The sequence below is a fragment of the Pagrus major genome, chromosome 24 (assembly GCF_040436345.1).
Source record: "Pagrus major chromosome 24, Pma_NU_1.0".
Classification (NCBI taxonomy): domain Eukaryota; kingdom Metazoa; phylum Chordata; class Actinopteri; order Spariformes; family Sparidae; genus Pagrus; species Pagrus major.
The window spans coordinates 15,468,077-15,493,526 of NC_133238.1; the positions used below are offsets into that span (position 1 = coordinate 15,468,077).

At 42.8% G+C, this 25,450-nt stretch overlaps 1 protein-coding gene across 1 annotated transcript; it reads right to left on the reverse strand.

Moving 5' to 3' along the window:
- Positions 1-2,195: 2,195 nt before the first annotated feature.
- LOC141020475 (uncharacterized) lies at positions 2,196-9,685 on the reverse strand. The gene is made up of 8 exons (XM_073495563.1): positions 9,330-9,685; positions 8,955-9,209; positions 8,601-8,849; positions 8,204-8,461; positions 7,446-7,748; positions 2,826-3,095; positions 2,552-2,635; positions 2,196-2,418 (listed from the first exon to the last, which is right to left on the reverse strand). The coding sequence occupies exons 1-8, from the start codon at positions 9,683-9,685 to the stop codon at positions 2,352-2,354; spliced, it is 1,842 nt and encodes a 613-aa protein (XP_073351664.1). The 3' UTR covers positions 2,196-2,351.
- Between the last annotated feature and the right edge of the window lie 15,765 nt (positions 9,686-25,450).

Genomic DNA, 25,450 nt, shown 5'->3' on the forward strand with positions numbered 1-25,450 from the left:
ACTGCAGACAACAGACAGCTGACATTTCACAAGCACATCTCTGTTCTCAATAAACTTCATGACGTACAGTATATTTATCTTTCTGGAACCAGGAAGCTGATGTGTCTGTGTCTGTTGTTAGTTGTTGAAGGCACAGACATCTTTGTTGACTTCCTTTGAAGATCTCTGGACTTTGAGTTCGAAGTATTTCACCTACTCCAACTTCAACATGTCGTCATTTTGTTATTATCACATTTCCCTTTCGCAGATTAAATCTCATCATTGATAAAAACTTTTGTACTGTTCTTCACTTTCATGTGACTGAAATGGTTCAAATGCTTTAAAACTTGATAACTGTAATAAATGTAAATCATACAAACATCACAGAATAATGTTGCAACAAGCTTTTGGCTCTTTTGTAAAAAAATATATTTATTGATATATTTACAACTGTACATTTCACAATATATTAGAAAAGTCATTGTATTTCCAGAAAGTGTTAAAAGTGTTTTTGGTGGAAGAACTGGTTCTTAGACGTTGTACCGGGTCTCAGAACCAGGTCTCTCTCTGGAACAGTAACTCGGCTGTTAGTGGGTTTATACACATTTTCATCAGGAAACACTGATTACTGCACTTTACAGTCAATTAACTGTTTTAATGAGGAAAAGCTTAGAAAATGTTTGTATGAAGAAAACAGAGATCAGGCATTACTTCATTTAAAATGTGAAATAAAAACAAAACTCATATTTACATTTTTTACATCATTTACTTGAGATAATTTACTGAACATGATTTTCTCCTGAAAGCACCTTTATTGCATCGTTACTTTGAGATATCATTATAGAGTCATTCTTCTCCACAGTGAACTCAACATTCATCCCAAAATACAAACATACAGTTGTCACAAAGTAAAAATAAATTCAGTTAATAATACAAAATGATAAATTAGGCCAACTCATAAAATCAAGGAACAGTTATGGCCTCTATTAGTTTTGTTACAATAAAAAAAAGGATGTAATCGTGGACCCAACAGAACAACCTGATGTGTAAAACCTGAGAGTTATCACATAAATATGAACACGCTGAAGACAAATCTACAGAATCATGAACAAGAGAAGAGTCATGATCTCCAGATGGTTATTATCAAACACTGCTGGCTGCTCTTGGCCTCCAGACAACCTTCTGAATCCCAACAAAAACCCAACAACAATTCATACACGGCATCAAAGATCATCTATGTTAAAAAAAAACATGTCATACATGTGCATCAAAGATCGTTTGTTAAAAAATATTTCATACATGTGCATCAAAGATCATCTATTTAAAAGATGAACGCGAAATAACTCGTGCATCAGACATTGTTTATGTAAAAAAATCATACATGTGCATCAAAGATCCTCTCAAAAGGATGATGCTAAAACAAACATTCATACACTGCATCAAAGATCGTCTATGTTAAAAAAAACATTTCATACATGTGCATCAAAAATCATCTATTTAAAAGATGAATGTGAAATAACACATGTGCATCAAAGATGGTCAATGCTAAAAAAAAAAGTGTGTCAAAGTTTGCTGAAAAGATTAATGAAACAATTAAGAGTAAATTAAAAGTTTAAAAAAATTAAGAAATGTACACAGGCGGTGTAAATGACCATTATCATGTAAACGCATATTTACAATTTTTCCCAAAATAATTTTTACCTAAAGGATTTTTATCTAAACATACCTGTAATTCATCATCAGGATTTAATGTTAAAAAACATTTCATACATGTGCATCAAAAATCATCTATTGAAAAGTTCAATGCGAAATAACACATGTGCATCGGAGATTGTTAGTGCAAAAAAAATCATACATGTGCATCAAAGATGGTCAATGCTAAAAAAACAACAATAAATGTGCATCAAAGTTTGATGGAAAGATGAATGAAACAGTTTAGAGTAAATTAAAAGTAAAAGAGAATAAGAATGTACACAGGTGGAGTAAAGGACATAATATGTGTACGAATATTTACAATTTTTCCCAAAATAATTTTTACCTAAACGATTTTTATCCAAACATTAGTTTCAGTATCAGTAATTCATCATTAGCGTTCAACATTCATCCCAGAATAAAGTTATCACAAAATAAAAGTACAGAAACCTGTAGTGCAAAAATACAGTTATCACAAAAAGGATAAAAGATAAATTGGCATTTATTTTGTCACAAAAAAAAAATTAAATCATCACAAACAAATAACCTGATGTGTAAAACCTGAGAGTCGACCACCAAAACAGTAACAAGTAATCGTACCAAAGTCATATTTTCATCTAACGATCATGAGACATCAATGACTCCCTGATCAGCACGTTACCACCACACTGACGGCTGCTTCACCAGATTTCAAACCGCTCGTCTTTCTTAAAAGGAGTTCTGTCCTCGATGTTGTTCCTGAAGAGTCTAGAAAAAGACCAAAGCAGAGAGAAACATCACTCACTAAGCCACAATAACGTGTGACAGCACTGACTCATCTGAGATGATGAAGTACAAACGTCTTAATAAATGAACGGTGCAGTGATGAATGTTTGCTCACCGCACAGCGTCGATGGACGGGTTGATGGAGACCAGTTCAAGTAACATGTCAGTTGAAGCATCAGTGATCTTATTGTGACTCAGACTGTAACACAGACACAGAAAGTGACACAGAGGATATTTATGATGGTGAATTATATCAGCCTGCTGCTGGTGGAGACAGTACAGCTACTGTCCAACACACAACAGCAGGGACAGACACACATCAAGGACATAACTAGAAATATATACATTTTGTCACATGAACACGTGGATGTTGACAGACTGATACTCACTCCAGGACTTGTACTTTGTGCAGATGTGTGAGGAGTGTGAGCAGCAGCTGGTCAGTGAGCTCACAGTGACTCAGGTCCAGTTCTGTCAGTCCTTCAGAGACGTCCAGCAGCTGAGCCAAAGCTCCACAGGCCCTCTGATCCAGTGTGGTGTGACTGAGGTCCAGCTCTCCACCCAGGGCTCCACACAGAGACACTGCCCGTCTCACTGTGTCTCTGTCACTGTTCACAGGAACCAGGGACAGCAGCTGGAGGACGACCGTCTTACTGGCTCTAAACAGGAGGATCAGAGCAAAGAGCTGATTGTTGAGGCTGATTTATGGTTGAATGTAGATTCTACGCAGAGCCGACGGTGTAACCTACGCATGGCTTTCAACATAGTGTCTCTGCTGCTGGTGGTGGTGATACAGGGAACCGCCAGCTGCACTTTACCCAGTAAACACACCGACCCCTTCGGTTTGCAGCTGTGTCTCTGGGCTTGGCAGAGTGGACAGGCCTGGTGTCAGCAGGGAGGGCTGCTCCTCCATACACACCCATCTTGGATGCAGGATGTGACTTGGTTTCGACAAGGTGACATTTGCCACTGGGCTGCTCCTGGAGGGGCAGCCTGTCCTTTGGACATCCGGCCTGTCCGCTCTCTCAAGCCCAGAGACACTCGGACAATAAAGAGCTGCTCCGGAAGAGGCGTATAATAATAATAATAATAATAATAATAATACATTTTATTTAGAAGGCGCCTTTCTAGACACTCAAGGACACCATACACAAATGACATAAAAGAATACATCAAGAATAAACATCAATATCAATAAATGAAAAATAAAAAACACACAAAATAAGAACAATTACAATAGATTGAAGGGATGGGACAGGGCACGTGGCATCAGAGGGAATAGGCAATTTTGAACAGGTGTGTTTTGAGTTGTAATTTGAAGTGGGGGAGTGATTCAATGTTTCTGAGTTGGGGTGGAAGTGAGTTCCAGAGGCAGAGCGGCTGAATGCTCTGCTCCCCATGGTGGTGAGACGGGCGGAGGGGACAGACAGGTGTATGGAGGAGGAGGATCTGAGGGAGCGGGAGGGAGTGGGAACATGGAGGAGGTCTGACAGATATGGGGGGGGGGGGGAGGTTGTGAATGGCCTTGAATGTTACCAGGAGGACTTTGTATTGGATACGGAAATGAACCGGGAGCCAGTGGAGCTGCTGAAGGACAGGGGTGATGTGGTGGATAGAGGGGTTCTTGTTATGATGCGGGCAGCTGAATTCTGGACCAGTTGAAGTTTATGGAGTGATTTGTGAGGGAGGCCAAAGAGTAGAGAGTTGCAGTAGTCCAGGCGGGAGGTGACAAGGCTGTGGACAAGGATGGCGGCAGTGTGGGGGGTGAGGGAGGGGCGGAGGCGGTTGATGTTTCGTAGGTGGAAGTAGGCAGACCTGGTAATGTTATTGATATGGGATTGAAAGGATAGTGTACTGTCAAGGATGACACCCAGACTCTTAACCTGGGGGGAGGGTGAAACGGAGGAACTGTCAATAGTGAGTGAAAAGCTGTCGGTTTTGGATAGAGTGGATTTTGTGCCAATGAGGAGAACCTCTGTTTTGTTGCTGTTTAGTTTAAGGAAGTTTTGGGTGAACCAGGTTTTTATTTCAGAGATGCAGTCGGTGAGGGAGGTGGGCGGGAGAGAGGATGAAGGTTTAGTGGTGAGGTAGAGCTGGGTGTCATCGGCATAACAGTGGAAGTTAATGTTAAATTTGTGGAAGATGTTGCCGAGGGGAAGGAGGTAGATGATGAAGAGGAGGGGCCCCAGGACAGAGCCCTGGGGGACACCTGAGGTGACAGAGGAGGGGGTGGATTTGAGGGACTTGAGTTGGATGAATTGAGTGCGGCCAGAAAAGTAGGATGTGAACCAGTCCAGGGGAGTGTGGGTGATGCCAATGGAGGATGCCTGCTGAGGAGGGTGGTGTGAGAGATGGTGTCAAAAGCTGCACTCAGGTCGAGGAGGATGAGGATGGTGAGGAGTCCAGAGTCAGATGCCATAAGTAGGTCGTTGGTGATTTTGATGAGTGCTGTTTCCGTGCTATGGAGTGGGCGGAAACCGGACTGGAACTGTTCATACAGATTATTGTGGGATAGGTGAGAATGGAGCTGGGAGGCAACTGTTTTTTCAAGGATTTTTGAGATGAAGGGTAGATTGGAGATAGGTCGGAGGTTGTCAAAGTTGGAGGGGTCAGCGCCAGGTTTTTTCACAATTGGGGTAATGGCAGCTGTTTTGAAGGGTGTAGGGACAGTTCCAGTGGTGAGGGAGGAGTGGATGATAGCAGAAATGAGGGGGGCCAGAGAAGGGAGGCAGGTTTTAACAAGTTGGGTGGGGAGGGGGTCCAATTGACAGGTGGATGGTTTGGATTTCCGGATGAGTTCTGAGATTTCTGAGAGAGTGGGGAGCTAGAAGGAGGAAAATGAGTGTGAGGGTGGGGGAAGGTCAGCTGAGGTGCTGGGGTGAGGCAGTGATCCGAGGTTCAGGTGGATGTTCTTGATTTTATCAGTGAAAAATGACATAATGGCGTTGCAAAAGGAGGTTGTGTTTAAGTGAGGGGGGAGAGAGTCCTGGGGTTTGGTGGTATTGTTGAGGAGGGAGAACAGTGACTTGGAGTTTCCTTCATTGGCAGTGATTAACTGGAGTAGTAGTGGGGTTTGGTGCTGGCAATGGAGTCCTTATAGCTTAAGATGTGGTTATTGTACATTTCTTTGTGTATAGTGAGACCAGTTTTTCTATGGAGTCGTTCAAGTTGCCGACCTTTGCTTTTCATGAGACAAAGATCGGGGGTGAACCATGGGGCGGAGACAGCGAAAGAGACCGATCTGTTTTTTAGCGGAGCAAGAGAATCTAAAATATTATGGAGTCCAGTGTTGTAATGAGAAACCAGATCATCGGGGGTGGACAGATTATGGATGTCAAGGTGGCAGAAGGACTGGACATTTGAAGTGAGAGAGGCGGGGTTAATATTCTTTATATTCCGGAAAGAAATGAGGCGTGGTGTTTTAAAAATGGAGAGAGTGAGTTTCACTGTAAATGAGAGGAGAAAGTGGTCAGTAATGGGGAGTTCATCAGCTGTTAGGTCAAGGGGGGTGACACCAGAGCAGCAGATTAGGTCCAGAATATGTCCTTTGGAGTGTGTGGGAATAGTGGTATATTGCTGACAACCGAAACTCTCTAGGCAGGAAGTGAAGTCTTTGGTGAGGGGCAGATTGGTATTGTCCATGTGGATATTGAAATCACCCAGCAGTATTATGTTTGGTGAGAGAGAGGATAGATGGGTGAGGAAAGCAGCAAAGTAAGAGACAGTAGACAGTAGCAATGATGGTTGGAGTGGGACCAGACAACTCACAGACAGTAGACTCAAACGTGCTGGAAATGGGCACAGATACTGGCGAGACTTTCCACTTCTCGCGGTGAATTATCGCGAGACCTCCCCCCCGGCCAGAGCCACGGGGTTGACAGATGTAAACAAACCCACTAGGAATGGATTCGTTGAGCTGGGAGTAGTCTTGGGGCTGTTGCCACGTCTCGGTTAAGCAGAAAAAGTCTAGCTTACGGTCGGTGACGAAGTCCTGGATGAGATGTCCCTTGCCTGTCAGTGAGCGGATGTTGAGCAGAGCAAAGTTGAGTGAAGTGCTGTCGGAGCTGGTGATGGTGCTAGCCGACCGAGCTAGGCGGGCTAACACGCTACGGTCGACAGCCCGGTTGGTAGAATGTGGAGGGCGATGAGTGCGGGATCGAGAGCTGGACCAGATGGACTTTATTGCTGTTGAGCTGTTGTGTTGAAAATTCCGACGGGACCCTCGATGGATGTATCTCCGTCGAGGCTGGAAGGTGATGTCCGGGTGGAGGTGGAGTGCCTCTGGCGCAGGTCCATGCAGGTGATAGCGCAGCCGGAGCAGGTCAGTGGCCGAGTAGTGGAGCAAACCCGCCACTGGCAGGTGGACGGGCAAGAGAAAGAGCCAGGCACAGACGAACAGGATGTATGTCCTACCAGCCCACATCGTGGACGAGGACTCAGGCAGCGTTGACGGCCAGGGAACGCCAGGCAAGGCTTAGATCAGGACAGGACAGGTGAGCCAGTAGTGCAAACTCACACAGATGATGGTGCTGGCAAGTCGTGGAGATATTCCCAATGAGGGCACTTACACTGTCAGATTAGGTCATAAGACCATACAATAAGCCCGGAGCGTTAAAAACTTAAAAAGTTACCGGCGAGCAGCGGCAGCTAGTGGCGCCAGCGTTCACTCGTCGGCCATCACTTTTTTGAAGTTGTGGTTGTGAATCGTATAACCCATCGTATAACCCAAGAACAGCATCAGAGGTCAGTGTGTTTACTGGGGAAACTACAGGTCACAATGCCCTGTACCAGTACCGCCACTAAGCACCAGAGGAGGAGCCAGAAACGTGATGCTACCAAGTGGAGAAATCAGTCGTTGCGATCTGCGTTGTGACAATGTGCAGGTACAATTCTGGGGAGGTGTGAGTCAGAGTATGATGTAGGTGTTTCAATGCAAAGCTTTAAGCTGCATAAACATAAAAATAAACAAGTTTCTTCTCTGGTTTAGGTCACTCTGTTGTCTTTCCCACCTGAGGAGGACTCTGTCCAGGACAGGAAGCAGCAGGTCCAGTCCGCTGTCCTCCACCTCACAGTCCTGCAGGTTGAGCTGAGTGTCCTGGCTGCTGCGTCTCAGGATGGTGGAGACGGCCCTGCAGTCCTCATCAGTCAGACTGAGAGTCTCACTCTGACCCTCCTGTGGCAGCTCCACACAGGAGGAGCAGGACAGATCCAGCCTGTGCTGCAGAGTCCTGAGCAGGCTGACTGCTGCCCCCTGCTGGGCGTCAGAGGCAGCACAGCAGTGGATGAACTTCAGCAGCAGATTTCTGTCAACACTGAGAGGAAATAGATAGAAAAATACAACATTAAACAAATAATAACCACATACTTTCATCGATCAGTTGTCGATATGATGTGCAGATTAACAAATATTCCAAATAAAAGACACCACAAATAATATTAATTCAGGATAATCATGTTTCTTAACAACTTGGGTTTTATTATTGTAGTTTTGTCTTTCATTTCTATTAGTTATAAAAACAAAGAGACCATCGCTTTAATAGCTTAGATCTGAGAACACAGTGACTCACTTATACTCGTTATAAGTCAAGAGACAAAAGAAGTCAGATGATCAGACAAGTTGGAAACAAACTGGTTAGATAAACTAATTTTTAAGACAAAATGAAGTCAAACGGTGAAATAATTACTCCAACTGTCACAGTGAGAGATGCATCATGTCCTGTGTGTTGAAGAAGACGGATACACTGACAAACAAACACTAATGTTTTACCTGAGTTGAGAAACTCTGTCCAGTGTAACGAGGACGGACTCCATTTCCTCTGTTGGTATGGAGGTCCACAAGAGGTTCAGTTTAACTCTGTCAGTGTGTTGGAGGGTGAAGAGCAGAGCATCACAGTCCACAGAGTTCATCTCTCTGCAGGTCAGGTTGATCACATGATCCAGTGACCTCAGTAAACTGGGTATAAAGGGACTGGCACGAGCGTTATAGATCTCTGTGATGACAGTCAACACAAAGCTGGGACAGGCTCTGAAAACATAAAGTGTATTCACCAGGACACTTTGATGAGTCAAAGAATCAACAGACTGATGTAACACATGATGCAACTGATTAAATGAGATAAACTGACGTCTGCATCTGGTAAAAAGGTTAAAAACAAACTAAGAACCTTTTAAATACAATCCTGTCCAGAAAGGGAAGCAGACGTGGGATGTTCTCCTGTGAGAAGCGGTTCTTCCTCAGGTTCACAGTGATGGTCTGAGCTGACAGCTGCTGCAGCAGATAGTGAAGAACCTCCCAGTTCAGAGAGAACGAGCTCAGGTCTCCATCAACCTTACTCAAGAAGGAGCAGGTCAAGTCCTTGTCCTGGATGTCTTGGAGAAGGGAGAGGAGCTCCTGGGAAATCTTCTCACTCAGTCTGCAGATAGAAATGTATGAGTTTATCTTAGAAAAGTAAATGATTCATACATTTTGTATTTTCATTCATTAGATTGTGTTTCTGAAGCTCAGGAGAGACTTTTACCTGATTGTTAGAGGACCATCATGAAGCAGCAGTGGAATGAGACTCTGAGCAGGGACACAGAACTCTGTCAGGTCCAACCGGTCGACTGTCCAGTATCTCAGCAGGGACGCCAAACTACTGACGACCTTCAACAGAACTCTTTCTGATGGTCGGCCTGTCTGAGGGGCGAGAGACAGCTCCTCAACAGCCAACAGACAGGCCACTCTCTTCCTTCTTACCCACTGAGACAGAAACAAGGCCGTACCATTGGAAAGCCTGAAAGCAGAGAGAGGGAGAGGAGAAGCAGCTGTGACATCATGACGTTCACCACTAACTGCACATTCAAACTGGACCAGATGGTGTTACAGGAACAACATTAAATGTAGAAACACAAACCTCAGACTGTGCAGTTGTGTTGTGTGTCTAAAGAGGAGGGAGGCTCCTCTGACAGACCTCCTCCTGGGTGTGAGGACGAGATCCACATCAGAACCACAGAGTCTGAGAACTCTTCCCACAGACCTGCAGGTTTTCCAGCCCAACTCTCCTGTTAGCTGCAGGGTGAAGCCCAGGAGCTGCAGCAGAGAGGCCAACTGCTCGGCCTCCTCTCTGGATCTCACAGAGATTAATGTGCACACACGCTGGAAGAACTCTGGATCACCACTGAAACAATATGATGGAAGAGGAGTGAAAACAGAAACACAGGCTGCATTACAAACCACCTGATGGACCATGTTGTTCATGGAGAATGACATTTAGGAACAGGATGAAATAATATAACTGTGTGTTAATATCACACTATATTAAAATACTCCTGAATAAATACTGAAGACAGAATGTACATTATTAGTGCGACTTACCTGAGCTGTGAGATATGAGGCAGCCACTGTAGGAAACTCCTCACTTCACTCTCTTCATGTGAGCAGCCTGTCAGCTTCACTTGTTTCTTCTCTGATGTGAGTTTCAGCACTTCCAGGAGGATGGAGCTCTTTCTCTCTGAGAGGTTTATGGACCAGACTGCAGGAGCTGACTGGAAAACTGACTGTAATGATGGAAGGACACTCAGGCCTGTTTCAGTCTCATAGTCCTTCAGGTGGGAGTACAGATCCAGCAGGAAACCACACTGATATACATCATATATGTCATCTAAAGGGAATGTTTCATATGTGCACACTGATGATAACAGCTCCAGTATCTTCTCTCCTGTCTGCTGTTCTCTCTCTGCTGCTGCACAGAACAGATTCACAAAGAACTTGACTTCACCTCCAAACCTGCCAGAGACACTGGAACAAGAATTGAACATTTAGTTATGACATGATGTCAACAACAGAAACACAGTCATGTATTACTGATATGGAGTTTATCTGCTAAAAGCCTTAAAATACCTGCTAACAAGCAAAATATTTACTATAATTAATAAATATATTTGGTGTAATATATTACAATTACATGGCTGATCAAATGAGCATATTACTTCAGGACAATATTAGATTCAACTAACAATTACATCTTCATCTGATGATTTCTTATAATTGACAATCAATTAACTTTTTTCGAAACACTGGTGATTATAAGAGATATTTATTTTAAAAATAAAAAACCTCTTCTGAAGTCGCTATGAAATGTTTCTAAATGTCCATTATTAGTGTGACTTACCTGAGCTGTGAGATATGAGGCAGCCACTGTAGGAAACTCCTCACTTCACTCTCTTCATGTGAGCAGCCTGTCAGCCTCACTTGTTTCTTCTCTGATGTGAGTTTCAGCACTTCCAGGAGGATGGAGCTCTTTCTCTCTGAGAGGTTTATGGACCAGACTGCAGGAGCTGACTGGAAAACTGACTGTAATGATGGAAGGACACTCAGGCCTGTTTCAGTCTCATAGTCCTTCAGGTGGGAGCACAGATCCAGCAGGAAATCACACTGATATTCCCCAACCTCATCAATATCACATATGTAATCTAAAGGGAATGTTTCATATGTGCACACTGATGAGGACAGCTCCAGTATCTTCTCTCCTGTCTGCTGTTCTCTCTCTGCTGCTGCACAGAACAGATTCACAAAGAACTTGACTTCACCTCCAAACCTGTCAGAGACACTGGAACAAGAATTGAACATTTAGTTATGACATGATGTCAACAGCAGAAACACAGTCATGTATCACTGATATGGAGTTTATCTGCTAAAAGTCTTCAGATACCTGCTGATGAGAATAATACAGTAAAGTAGATCTACTCTATGTAACTGAGGAATAAATACATTGGGGTGTGTGGAGAAAAACACAGCATCATATATAAAACTCTGTACAGTAACAGTTGTGGACTAACCAGCTGAATGAATACATGTTTTATTTCCGTGTCTGGTCATTTACATGACTCGTCCCTCGTGAAATCATTCAGACACACTAACTGACAGCAAGTCAAACTCTCCAGCATGTTGACCCACCATCATCTCGTAGCACAAGACATCAACATCACAACAGAGACATCATCCAACTCAACAGACCTCCACAAACAAAATCATTCCAACACAGCCCCCGAAACACAAGACGCAAAACACAAATCAAATCAAAATGAAGCAAACTAAACAAAACTAAAACTACATGTGCATCCATTAGTGTCAAACCCTGTATATTTAATCCAGTTCATAAATCAAACATCTTCAGTCCAAAGAGAGGAATGTATCTGTTGTAAGTGACTGTCCTCCTCCTATCCTCTGCTTTGGAGACATATTCAGAGGATGTAAAAACATAATCAAAGAGGTTTTCAGTTAGAGCTCCATCCTCAATACCTATCAGATCTACATCACAACATTAACCTCTTTAAACAATATTTGTCATAAATCATGATATAAAATAAAATGCATTTCATTCTCCACCTCATTCAGGTCACAGTATTCACAGGTCCTTCATCTTCTGGCACACCTCTGTATCTTCCTGTTTCAATGTGCGGTGGTAATATACCACATCTTAACTTCACACATAGTGATCTCTGACTTTTAGACAAATTGTACTTAACATATTTTTCACATCGATGCTCTTTCTTAAATAAACAATAAGTTATGAGTTGTGTCTTGCTCAGAGGCCATGACTGTGAGCATTGAGCCCGGCTTCCTCCACTTCCACATTTACTTTGTGGAGGTACTTTTCTTCCAATCTGAACTCTTCTAATAAATCAAGTACTCCACTGGCCCATTCACTGTTAACAGACAAATCCCAGTCAGATATTTTACTGGCTGTTCTACTAGTTGGCAGCTCAACCGCCTGTTCCACAAGCTCAACATGCTAATTTTCCATCTGACTTCACACGAGTCCTGCCACATATCTCTGTTTAATGCCACGAGAGGTGCATATTTATGAAGTCCCAGAAAGTTTCAACTCAATCAGGAAAATATTAGCTTGTAACTAATACTTGCATCATTATCTACGTGCTTCTTGTTTTGTAAATGATGATTCATAGACACTTTTCTGAATCACTCTGATTATGAGCTGGATTTATTAAGAGAAAAAACTCTTCTGAAGTCGCTATGAAATATTTCTAAATGTCCATTATTAGTGTGACTTACCTGAGCTGTGAGATATGAGGCAGACACTGTAGGAAACTCCTCACTTCACTCTCTTCATGTGAGCAGCCTGTCAGCTTCACTTGTTTCTTCTCTGATGTGAGTTTCAGCACTTCCAGGAGGATGGAGCTCTTTCTCTCTGAGAGGTTTATGGACCAGACTGCAGGAGCTGACTGGAAAACTGACTGTAATGATGGAAGGACACTCAGGCCTGTTTCAGTCTCATAGTCCTTCAGGTGGGAGCACAGATCCAGCAGGAAACCACACTGCTTTTCACCATCCATGTCATTTGAAGGGAACTTTTTATATGTGCACACTGATGATAACAGCTCCAGTATCTTCTCTCCTGTCTGCTGTTCTCTCTCTGCTGCTGCACAGAACAGATTCACAAAGAACTTGACTTCACCTTTGAACTGCCGAGAGACACTGGAACAAGAATTGAACATTTAGTTATGACATGATGTCAACAACAGAAACACAGTCATGTATTACTGATATGGAGTTTATCTGCTAAAAGCCTTAAAATACCTGCTAACAAGCAAAATATTTACTATAATTAATAAATATATTTGGTGTAATATATTACAATTACATGGCTGATCAAATGAGCATATTACTTCTGGACAATATTAGATTCAACTAACAATTACATCTTCAGCTGATGATTTCTTATAATTGACAATCAATTAACTTTTTTCGAAACACTGGTGATTATAAGAGATATTTATTTTAAAAATAAAAAACCTCTTCTGAAGTCGCTATGAAATGTTTTTAAATGTCCATTATCTGTCTGACTTACCTGAGCTGTGAGATATGAGGCAGACACTGTAGGAAACTCCTCACTTCACTCTCTTCATGTGAGCAGCCTGTCAGCTTCACTCGTTTCTTCTCTGATGTGAGTTTCAGCACTTCCAGGAGGATGGAGCTCTTTCTCTCTGAGAGGTTTATGGACCAGACTGCAGGAGCTGACTGGAAAACTGACTGTAATGATGGAAGGACACTCAGGCCTGTTTCAGTCTCATAGTCCTTCAGGTGGGAGCACAGATCCAGCAGGAAACCACACTGATATACATCATCCATGTAATCTAAAGGGAACTTTTTATATGTGCACACTGATGATAACAGCTCCAGTATCTTCTCTCCTGTCTGCTGTTCTCTCTCTGCTGCTGCACAGAACAGATTCACAAAGAACTTGACTTCACCTCCAAACCTGTCAGAGACACTGGAACAAGAATTGAACATTTAGTTACGACATGATGTCAACAACAGAAACACAGTCATGTATTACTGATATGGAGTTTATCTGCTAAAAGTCTTCAGATACCTGCTGATGAGACTAATACAGTAAAGTAGATTGTTACAGTCGAGTGTTGCACCTGTGTTTGTTTGTTCTGGTGTTAGTTTTCCCTCCAGGTGACGCCCTCTCCTCCTTCTTGCCTATGAGTGGAGGATCACACCTGAGCTCCCTCACCATTAGGCCATGGTGACTTATAAGCTCTGTGTAAACTAACAATGGGGCCAGAGGGGCAAGTGGCTGTAGTGTTTGCATGAGCCACAATACTGAGCAGTAAGGTGATTTCTTCTATTGATTAGTGATCCAACATTTAGCGCTGGAGTTGCTCTCAGCTTTAAAACATTGATGACATTGGTTGTGTTTTCTTCTGTTGTAGGATGACCGCCATCTTCCTTTTGAAGACACTGGTATGTTGTTGACCCAATTACTTTTATTTTCATTTGTAAATGAATCTTTTGTGTTTAAACTCCAACATCCTGTCTTTCCTTCTTCTTTTACTCTGGTTTTATTTAACTATGTTACTCCCCTCATCCCCTGGCCTCACAGGGACGTAACATAGATCAACTCAGAAACAGTCTGTCATCTAGAAAACTTTACACTGTAACAAAATAGAGTTTTAATGTGTTTTCAGTTAAAGGTGTGAAATAAGGTGTGTGGTTTCCACAGGCTGAAGATATCTACAAGTTTTATTCTACAACACAAAATACATCATTAAATGTCCCACAGTTTAATTATAAAGCTCTTATGTGTGTTAAAAACAGTTAGCGGTTGCTAACAAGTGTCTCAGTGAGACTACAGAGGTTGTCGGGGACATTAAACGTCATCACAGCGAACACAGAGACTCATCTACTCACTTGTCCGTCTGAAGATTATCTTGCTGAACAAAACGTGTCAGTATCAGAAACTTGTGTTTGTCACTCAGCTTATTTTCAGCAATATTCCAAAATACAATGCAAAAATCCCCATAAGCTTATTGTGGAGGGAACCAGGGCGATGCTAACTTCAGGGTTAGCCTACAAAACTACATCATCCCTACACCACTATGTTTATGTGGATAATGTGATCGTTTCAATACTTTACTTGGATTCTTCAAAACACTAGCTGGTAACCAACAACTGAGTCTTTATGTACATGATGTTGTTTTTTTAATGCCAATTAATTAACTTTTTCAAAACACAGGCTGTTGTGAGCCAGATGTTTTACTTCCACCTCATCTGAAGTAAGAAACATGGTATTTTTAAATGTCCATTATTAGTGTGACTTACCTGAGCTGTGAGATATGAGGCAGCCACTGTAGGAAACTCCTCACTTCACTCTCTTCATGTGAGCAGCCTGTCAGCTTCACTTGTTTCTTCTCTGATGTGAGTTTCAGCACTTCCAGGAGGATGGAGCTCTTTCTCTCTGAGAGGTTTATGAACCAGACTGCAGGAGCTGACTGGAAAACTGACTGTAATGATGGAAGGACACTCAGGCCTGTTTCAGTCTCATAGTCCTTCAGGTGGGAGCACAGATCCAGCAGGAAACCACTCTGATATTCCCCAACCTCATCATCATAATAATCTATGTAATCTAAAGGGAATGTTTCATATGTGCACACTGATGATAACAGCTCCAGTATCTTCTCTCCTGTCTGCTGTTCTCTCTCTGCTGCTGCACAGAACAGATTCACAAAGAACTTGACTTCACCTCCAAACCTGTCAGAGACACTGGAACAAGAATTGAACATTTAGTTATGACATGATGTCAACAGCAGAAACACAGTCATGTATCACTGATATGGAGTTTATCTGCTAAAAGTCTTCAGATACCTGCTGATGAGAACAATACAGTAAAGTAGATCTACTCTATGTAACTGAGGAATAAATACATTGGGGTGTGTGGAGAAAAACACAGCATCATATATAAAACTCTGTACAGTAACAGTTGTGGACTAACCAGCTGAATGAATACATGTTTTATTTCCGTGTCTGGTCATTTACATGACTCGTCCCTCGTGAAATCATTCAGACACACTAACTGACAGCAAGTCAAACTCTCCAGCATGTTGACCCACCATCATCTCGTAGCACAAGACATCAACATCACAACAGAGACATCATCCAACTCAACAGACCTCCACAAACAAAATCATTCCAACACAGCCCCCGAAACACAAGACGCAAAACACAAATCAAATCAAAATGAAGCAAACTAAACAAAACTAAAACTACATGTGCATCCATTAGTGTCAAACCCTGTATATTTAATCCAGTTCATAAATCAAACATCTTCAGTCCAAAGAGAGGAATGTATCTGTTGTAAGTGACTGTCCTCCTCCTATCCTCTGCTTTGGAGACATATTCAGAGGATGTAAAAACATAATCAAAGAGGTTTTCAGTTAGAGCTCCATCCTCAATACCTATCAGATCTACATCACAACATTAACCTCTTTAAACAATATTTGTCATAAATCATGATATAAAATAAAATGCATTTCATTCTCCACCTCATTCAGGTCACAGTATTCACAGGTCCTTCATCTTCTGGCACACCTCTGTATCTTCCTGTTTCAATGTGCGGTGGTAATATACCACATCTTAACTTCACACATAGTGATCTCTGACTTTTAGACAAATTGTACTTAACATATTTTTCACATCGTTGCTCTTTCTTAAATAAACAATAAGTTCTTAGTTGTGTCTTGCTCAGAGGCCATGACTGTGAGCATTGAGCCCGGCTTCCTCCACTTCCACATTTACTTTGTGGAGGTACTTTTCTTCCAATCTGAACTCTTCTAATAAATCAAGTACTCCACTGGCCCATTCACTGTTAACAGACAAATCCCAGTCAGATATTTTACTGGCTGTTCTACTAGTTGGCAGCTCAACCGCCTGTTCCACAAGCTCAACATGCTAATTTTCCATCTGACTTCACACGAGTCCTGCCACATATCTCTGTTTAATGCCACGAGAGGTGCATATTTATGAAGTCCCAGAAAGTTTCAACTCAATCAGGAAAATATTAGCTTGTAACTAATACTTGCATCATTATCTACGTGTGTTGAGCTGAATCTCAGGAATGGGTCAACTACACTTCCCAGAGTGCACCAGCAGCAGCAAAGTGGCTGCTGGTTACTTGATCATCAGTCATTGTGACTGATTTGGAGCACCTGTGATGACATGGCGGATCTCAGTCATTCAGAGAAACAAACTTCAGAGAGAAGAAGCGGCAAGTTCACTCAAAGGTTCAGTCTAAAGACGCCAATGGTTTACAACCACTAATTAACTGAAAAGACCAATCGACTGACAAAGCCAAAAGGAAAATAAAAGATTGAGTCACAAATTTGAGTTGTCCCTGTGTCCTTTGGAAATTGAACTGGAGGAGAACTTGACAGTTGTAAACCACGCGGAGCGGCCTGGCCCTGAAGATAAACGGCTTCAGATCCAGAAATAAGCTGTTGATGCAGAGGAAGTCAAGATGGCGGAAGATGCCCTGGGGAAGTCGGTCCAGCAGCTCAAAAAGGAGAGGACCACTGCAAAAAGCAGCTTCACCAGACAAGCCAACTTCATTTCAAGAGGAGCAAGCAGCATGCTTCAAGTGGAGTTAAAGGAGGAATTCACTAAGCTTTCAGACTGTTTCAGAAAGATGCTCAATGCCAATGAGGACTACAGGATTGGACTGGAGGCTGACATTAAGACTGAGGATGAAGAAGCAGGTCTTGATGAACAGCAAGAGGCCGACATTGATAGGTCTGTAAAAGAAGGCGAAACAAAGTTGGCAGAAATAAGAGACATTGTTCAAACAAACCTGTGGTCAAGGTATGGGAAAAGTGAACTTCTTGTGGCAATCCTGGAAGCAGAAAAAGCCAATGATAAAGCAGCTGATGTACCTGTGGAAAGTGCCAATTTAGAGGGCTATGAAGTGCACCTCGCTCTCTTGGACAAGAGAATAAAAGAGGCCATCTCAGCAATGTTAACATGGGAGAGATGGATCCCTGTGGAATTAAAGGATGAATTAGATGGAAGAGTCAAGGACGTAAGAGCATCCTACTACAGGCTTGAATTAAGGAAAGCTGAATTTGCCACTGCACGGACGATCAAAGAGCAAGGCACAGGAGTGAAACTACCACCCCAACCGGCAACATCCACACCAATAGTAAGAATCAAGCCAACCACTCTACCTATCTTCAATGGAAGCAAGAGAGAATATCACAGATGGAGGAAAGACTGGGAAAGCCTGCAAAAGCAGGGAGAGCCATCCGGATCAACTGAAGTTAAGAAAATTCAACTCTTGGAGAGTGTGGATGACAAAATCTCAAAAGACCTCAGACTTTCAACCTACACCACTGCCAATGACCTATTCAGAGTCCTAGAGAACCGATATGGCAACAAGTCAACCATCACTGTGGAAATCCTTGAAGAGCTGGAGAAGATGCCACATGTGAAGGGGAACCAGCCAAGAAAGGTCATTGACCTCATACAGTCAGTGGAGAAGGCCCTAGCAGATCTCACAGAGTTAGGAAACTCTGGAGCCATAAAGAACCCACTGGTAATTAGATCCATTGAAAGCAAGTTGCCTGACTTTATTAAAAGAGACTGGTTGATGTTCATGGTTGAACCCAGAAACAATGTCACATCAGACAACCACTTTAACATGCTCCTGAAGTTCCTGAAAAGTCAAGAAGAAATACTAGAGAGACTTGAACAGCTCAGAACTGTGGAGAAGATGGAGAAATCAGATCGTTCAGACAAGAAGTATGACAGAAAGATTGCCTCAACAAAAACCACAAAGAAAGAAGAGCTTGATGATGTATGTGGTGTCTGTGGTGATAGTGGGCACAACAACAAAATCTTCTTCTGTAGAAAGTTCAAAAGACTTAAGCTACCTGAAAAGAAAGCTGTATTGAGAAAGCTGGGAGCATGCAGAAAATGTCTTGGATGCCATGATGAAGATGGATACTGCAGAGACACTTTCCTATGCAGAAATAAAGACTGTAAAAGGGGAGGTGGTGCCCCAGACCATCATTTTTTCCTCTGCCCGAAAGGAGAAGTCAAAAGAGGGGAAGAGAGAAAGAGTGGAAAAGACGGCAAAGGTGAAAGCAAACTAACGGAGGAACAAGAAGAGATCTTGTCTGAACTTTCCCCAGAAATGGCAGATCGATGTAGAAAGGCTTTCACCAACACCAACAAAACTGCAGCGTCACTTGATGCTTCAGGCCAGTCTGAGCTACTGCAGAGAAATGGGCTCTGTGAACTTCCTGTTGTCATGATGTTGATGCAAGTCACTGCAAACGCAGGGCAGAAAATTGGGACTTTAATTGACCTTGCGTCAGATACAAACTACATCACCCATAAGGCTGCTGAAAGACTGAGGTTAAGAAGTGAGAAAATAACTTTAGTTGTGCATGGGGTTGGTGGAATGACCATGGAGGTGAACACACAAAGGTATCTCCTCAAAGTCAGAGTCAAGACTCCTAAAGGAACAGAGAGAGCTCATGAAATGGTCTGCTACGGCTTGGATGAAATAGCCAGAGTGCATCAAGTAATTGAACCTGAGAAGTTGAAAAAATTCTTCCCAGAAGTCAAACTTAAAGAATTGGAAAGGCCAGAAGAGATCGAACTTCTCATTAGCCACCGAGAGGGAAGACTCGCTCCCCAGAGGATAAAAATCATCGGAGACCTTGTCTTGTGGGAGGGTCCATTGGGGAAGACAGTGGGTGGAGCACATCCCGACTTGTTTGAAGAAGTGGAGGTTGCAGCATATGAGTCCAAAACACACTTTGCTCGCTCCATGAGGACAGCAGCTGTCAAATATCAAGAAATCACAAGTCCAAGAACTGACACAGCCCAGCTACAGCAGGAGAATATGGCTCAGACCAAATTTACAGCTGCCAGTAACCGGGAGTTCCTTGAGTGGTGGCACTGGGACAGCATCGGGGCTGCATGTGAGCCAAGATGTGGAGGATGCCGATGTGGAAACTGTCCACCAGGAGGAAAAGAAATGACCCTGGCAGAGGAGAGGGAGCTTGAGATCATTAAAGGAGGCCTCACCTACAAGAAGGGGGATGCTCATACACCAGCTCCACATTGGGATGCAAAGTATCCTTGGACAGTAGATCCAGCCTCTCTCCCAAACAACAAAGGTGCAGTCCAGTCTTGTTTCTTAAGGATGGAAAAGCAACTAAGCAGAGAGCCAGACTGGAAAGTCGCATATGCTACCCAGATCCATGAGATGGTCGAACGAGGCGCAGCCATAAAACTCAACAACAACATCATGGACAAGTGGAATGGACCAGTGTGGTACGTAAGCCACCTGGTGGCGCCAAACCCTCATTCGGTGACAACACCAGTTCGTATTGTATGGAATAGTAGCCAGAAATACAAAGGCGTGAGTATGAATGATCATCTTCTGAAGGGACCAGACGTTCTCAACCCTATCAGAGCTGTTCTGCTGAGGTTCAGAGAAGGGATGCATGCAGCTCTAGGAGACATCAAAAAGATGTACAACTCTGTATGGCTGGAGGAGCGTGAGATGCATCTTCACAGGTTCCTCTGGAGGGACAGCCCAGATGAAAAGATAAGTGAATATGCAATTACCAGAGTCAACATTGGGGACAGACCTGCTGGTTGCATTGCTCAGTTGGCTATGAGGGAAACAGCACGCCTGCCTAACTTTATTCACTTGGAGGATGAACGCAGAGTCATTGAAGAGGACAGTTATGTGGATGACCTCTTAACCTCCCACAATGACCTAAATAGACTTGACAAAATCACAGCAAGTGTTGAAGAGATCTTGAAAGCTGGAGGTTTCTTCCTCAAAGCATGGGTCAGGTCAGGGCAAAGTGGGAGGCAAGGAGTGGAGACGGAGGTTCGAACAAAGAAACAAGGTAGAACCTTAATTCTTCCAAATCAAATGAGGGACGAAGACAACAAAGCCTTGGGCATCGGTTACCAAATGGATGAAGACAAGCTCTACATGTTAACCTCAGTTAACTTTTCCAAAAGGAAGAAGAAGATGAGAGTTGGAAAAGATCTTCTCAAGGAGGAGGTGAGAACTGAGACACCTAATCCACTGACTAGGAGGGCTCTCTTAAGCCAAGTAGCTGGACTGTACGACCCAATTGGCTTAGTTACACCTGCCAAACAGAAGGGAGCAATTCTTGTTAGAAAAGCATTCCAAGAGGGAGGGGGTGGGAAACTAACCCAAGAAACCTGGGACCAACCTCTCTCAGAAAGCCTCAGAGAAGAAGCCATACAGCTTTTTGAAGAATATGTGCAGCTTGGACAGGTGAAATTCCACAGGAGCCTCACACCAGCTGGCTGGAAAGGGAAACCTTGGGGCATCACATTCTCTGATGGAAGTGACAAAACCTATGGAGCTGTGATGTACTTAAGATGGGAGACAAGTCAAGGCACTGAGGTTCGATTTGTTGAATCAAAAGCCAAGCTGACACCCCTGGATCAGAAGGGAGAAGCTGTAAAAGCTGAGATCTGTGGCGCTGTCTTCGCAGCCAGGATCAGGAAGTATGTGGAAAAGCATGCTCGAATGAAGATCGAGAGATGGTTCCATCTACTTGACAGTCAAACAGTCTTGGGAGCCATTCAAAGAGTCAGTTATGGGTACAAAACCTTCTTTGCAAATAGAGTGGGTGAAATCCAGAAGGCTGGACCAGTGCAAGACTGGTGGTGGATCCGTGGAGACCTGAACATAGCTGACATCATAACAAGAGGGGGCGCTCCTGAAGATTTAAAGGAGAATTCCACATGGCAAAATGGACCAGAGTTCCTGATGTGGCCAGTGGAGGAGTGGCCTATAAAATCAGCTGGAGAGGTTGCAGCTCATGCCAGGGAGACTGTAAACAAGCTCCAGAGGAAGGCATTCTCAGGTGCATTAACAAGAGCTCAAGCCAGAAGGAGTCAGCAGAAAGAAAACCTACAAGCCACTCAGGAAAGTCCAAAGAGTGAAACTCAAGAGGAAAAACCTGTGGTAAACCCAATTCTTCTTCTAAGAAGGAAGCCCACTGGTTGGGTTAAAGATCTTGTGGAAGTGAGAAGATTCAGTAGCCTGTCCAAACTGGTGAGAGTCATTGCCTGGGTTTGTCTAGCTGCCAAGCAGTGGCTGAAGAGGAAGTGCCGGACCCCGAAACAGTCAAAGTGGGAGGTAACATCACCCAAGCAAGCTGTGCTGACTGTCAAAAAACATGAAGATGCACTCAAAGACCTCTTCCTCGCAGCTCAAGAAGATACAGCTTTTTCAGACACAACTCTAAGCAGACTGGCAGTATACAAAGATGTGAACTCTGGACTGCTAGTTTGTGGAGGCAGAATTCAGATGTTCAACGAAGATAAGACAGCAGTGCCAGTTTTACCATGTGAAGCATGGGTGTCTACATTGCTGGCACAAGAATCCCACAAAAGCAAACAGTGAAAGAACCAAGAGGCTCCAAACCAAAATCCCAGCCACAATTCTTCATAGAGATGTCAGACGCCTTGTCATTCTACTTCCCACTGAAGAACAAGCAGAGGTGTAAAGGGCTTGTGTGACCTCTCTGGGTTTGAAAAAACCAGGAGCTCAAGTGGGAGGTGTTGAGCTGAATCTCAGGAATGGGTCAACTACACTTCCCAGAGTGCACCAGCAGCAGCAAACTGGCTGCTGGTTACTTGATCATCAGTCATTGTGACTGATTTGGAGCACCTGTGATGACATGGAGGATCTCAGTCATTCAGAGAAACAAACTTCAGAGAGAAGAAGCGGCAAGTTCACTCAAAGGTTCAGTCTAAAGACGCCAATGGTTTACAACCACTAATTAACTGAAAAGACCAATCGACTGACAAAGCCAAAAGGAAAATAAAAGATTGAGTCACAAATTTGAGTTGTCACTGTGTCCTTTGGAAATTGAACTGGAGGAGAACTTGACAACGTGCTTCTTGTTTTGTAAATGATGATTCATAAACATTGATTTCTGAATCACTCTGATTATGAGCTGGATTTATTAAGAGAAAAAACTCTTCTGAAGTCGCTACAAAATATTTTTAAATGTCCATTATTAGTGTGACTTACCTGAGCTGTGAGATATGAGGCAGACACTGTAGGAAACTCCTCACTTCACTCTCTTCATGTGAGCAGCCTGTCAGCTTCACTTGTTTCTTCTCTGATGTGAGTTTCAGCACTTCCAGGAGGATGGAGCTCTTTCTCTCTGAGAGGTTTATGGACCAGACTGCAGGAGCTGACTGGAAAACTGACTGTAATGATGGAAGGACACTCAGGCCTGTTTCAGGGTCATAAGAGTACAGATCCAGCAGGAAATCACACCATTTCATATAAAAAGGGAAGTTTTCATATGTGCACACTGATGATAACAGCTCCAGTATCTTCTCTCCTGTCTGCTGTTCTCTCTCTGCTGCTGCACAGAACAGATTCCCAAATAACCTGATTCCTTCTGAAGGTTTTGTCCGATCAGGAACAAAACTAAAGAGAAGGAAACATTTGTGATGATTAGATCTCGTCTCAATAAATAACAACACAGTTCAGTATAAACTTACATTTAAATTTAAAATGCTTCTTTCATCAGAGCAGGCTGAACATCACAGTTTAACTTTTACTGACTCACAGAAACTGATCCTGTTTCTAAAATCACTGCATGTTTGGTATTTTTAGTGCTTGTACTTGATGTAATTTTACATCGTGTGTGAGTTCTAAGTGTGAAATATATTCACAAAATATAAATATACTCAGTGAAACAACAGCATCAGTTATGATACACGACACATTTCCATTTACTGAATCAAGAATTCATTATGAATCAAAGCATCAAAATGCTGTAGCTGGTCCTGGTGAAGCTGATATTAACTACTTTAGTTTAACTATTGTTTGGTTATTTAATCTATAATAAAGGTTTACATTTTGGAAACATCATATGTGTATTTAAAATCTTACACTGCAAAGTAACAAGCAAATATATCTGTCAAATACATTTAGTGAGGCAAAGAGTAGCAGCGTGGCAACATAACCAAGAATACAATGGAAATAATCAAGTATAAGTTTGGACCTCAGTATATTACTTGAGTAAATGTACTCACTGTAGTTACTTTCCAACTCTGATATTTAAGTCTACTTTTGTGTTGCTGTGCTGCAGTGGGACCTCTGTCTCCGGTTTCTGGCATCACTTCATATTTAACAGTCTGTTTATCAGACACTGTATCAGCAGCGGCTTCTGTTGTTTATGATTTCCACTTCACATCCATAAAGTCTGCTCTCTAATCGGGCGTTCAGACCAAACGCAAGGCAAATTATTTGTGCGTCTAGATTACATATAAAGTCAATGACAAATGTTTGTGTACACCCAGAGCTGTACGATAACACATCTACTCGTATCGAGACAGGACACAACAGGAGCTGATGTGGAGGAAAGTGAATGAGGAAGTTGGACTATCTGGTAAGTTATGGAAATATGTCTCAGCACAGCATAGTCCTGATCGATCCAAACTCCATTCAGAGAACAAGCATTTTAAAAGTTGTTTTGTTCGTTGCTTGTCGTCTGGCTGACAGACCTGACGAAGCACGAACTCAGGCTTTTTACAAGGCTGCATTATGATGATGTTATTTCAGCGTCCTTTTGATCCTTTTATTGGGTCAGATCACAGAGAAATCTCTTTGTTTAGGGTTCATACCGATGTGGTAAGACAGATTCATTCAGTCTACGTCTATTTGCTGGTCACAGTTACTATTTATTGACTTTAACACACCTATTAGGAAACTACCACTCACTGGAGACAGATGGACAGACGCTCTGCGGCTGAGAACTGAGCACCGGTCAACCTCAGGTAGCGCTGGAAGCTGCTTTAAGCCAGACGCAGCTCCAGACGGTGAAATTCACCCAGCTGGGTGCCACGCAAGTAACATTAATTAAAATTAATAATCCTGCAGTCGTACTCGATCATGTAACATGAGGCCAATATTCTCTTCACATTTGGTCTGAACGCACCATAAGTTCTACTAGGACCCAAACTATTATCAGAACATTTTAAGAAATGTGGATGAAGTCACAAGGTGTAAATTTAATATTGATGACAAAGAAATACAATGGGAATATATGAAAAGACATCGTCTGTTATGTTAGATTTTATGCAACATTTAAGATTGGCAGACCGTTATTTAGAACACAACTCTTCACACAAAGAGTTAATTAATGTAAAGTGCAGTTTTAAAATCCTTTACCAAAAACGGTTGTTGACTGACTTACCTGAGCTGTGAGATATGAGGCAGACACTGTAGGAAACTCCTCACTTCACTCTCTTCATGTGAGCAGCCTGTCAGCTTCACTTGTTTCTTCTCTGATGTGAGTTTCAGCACTTCCAGGAGGATGGAGCTCTTTCTCTTTGAGAGGTTTATGGACCAGACTGCAGGAGCTGACTGGAAAACTGACTGTAATGATGGAAGGACACTCAGGCCTGTTTCAGTCTCATAGTCCTTCAGGTGGGAGCACAGATCCAGCAGGAAACCACACTGCTTTTTATAATTGATGACATTTAAAGGGAACTTTTTATATGTGCACACTGATGATAACAGCTCCAGTATCTTCTCTCCTGTCTGCTGTTCTCTCTCTGCTGCTGCACAGAACAGATTCACAAAGAACTTGACTTCACCTCCAAACCTGCCAGAGACACTGGAACAAGAATTGAACATTTAGT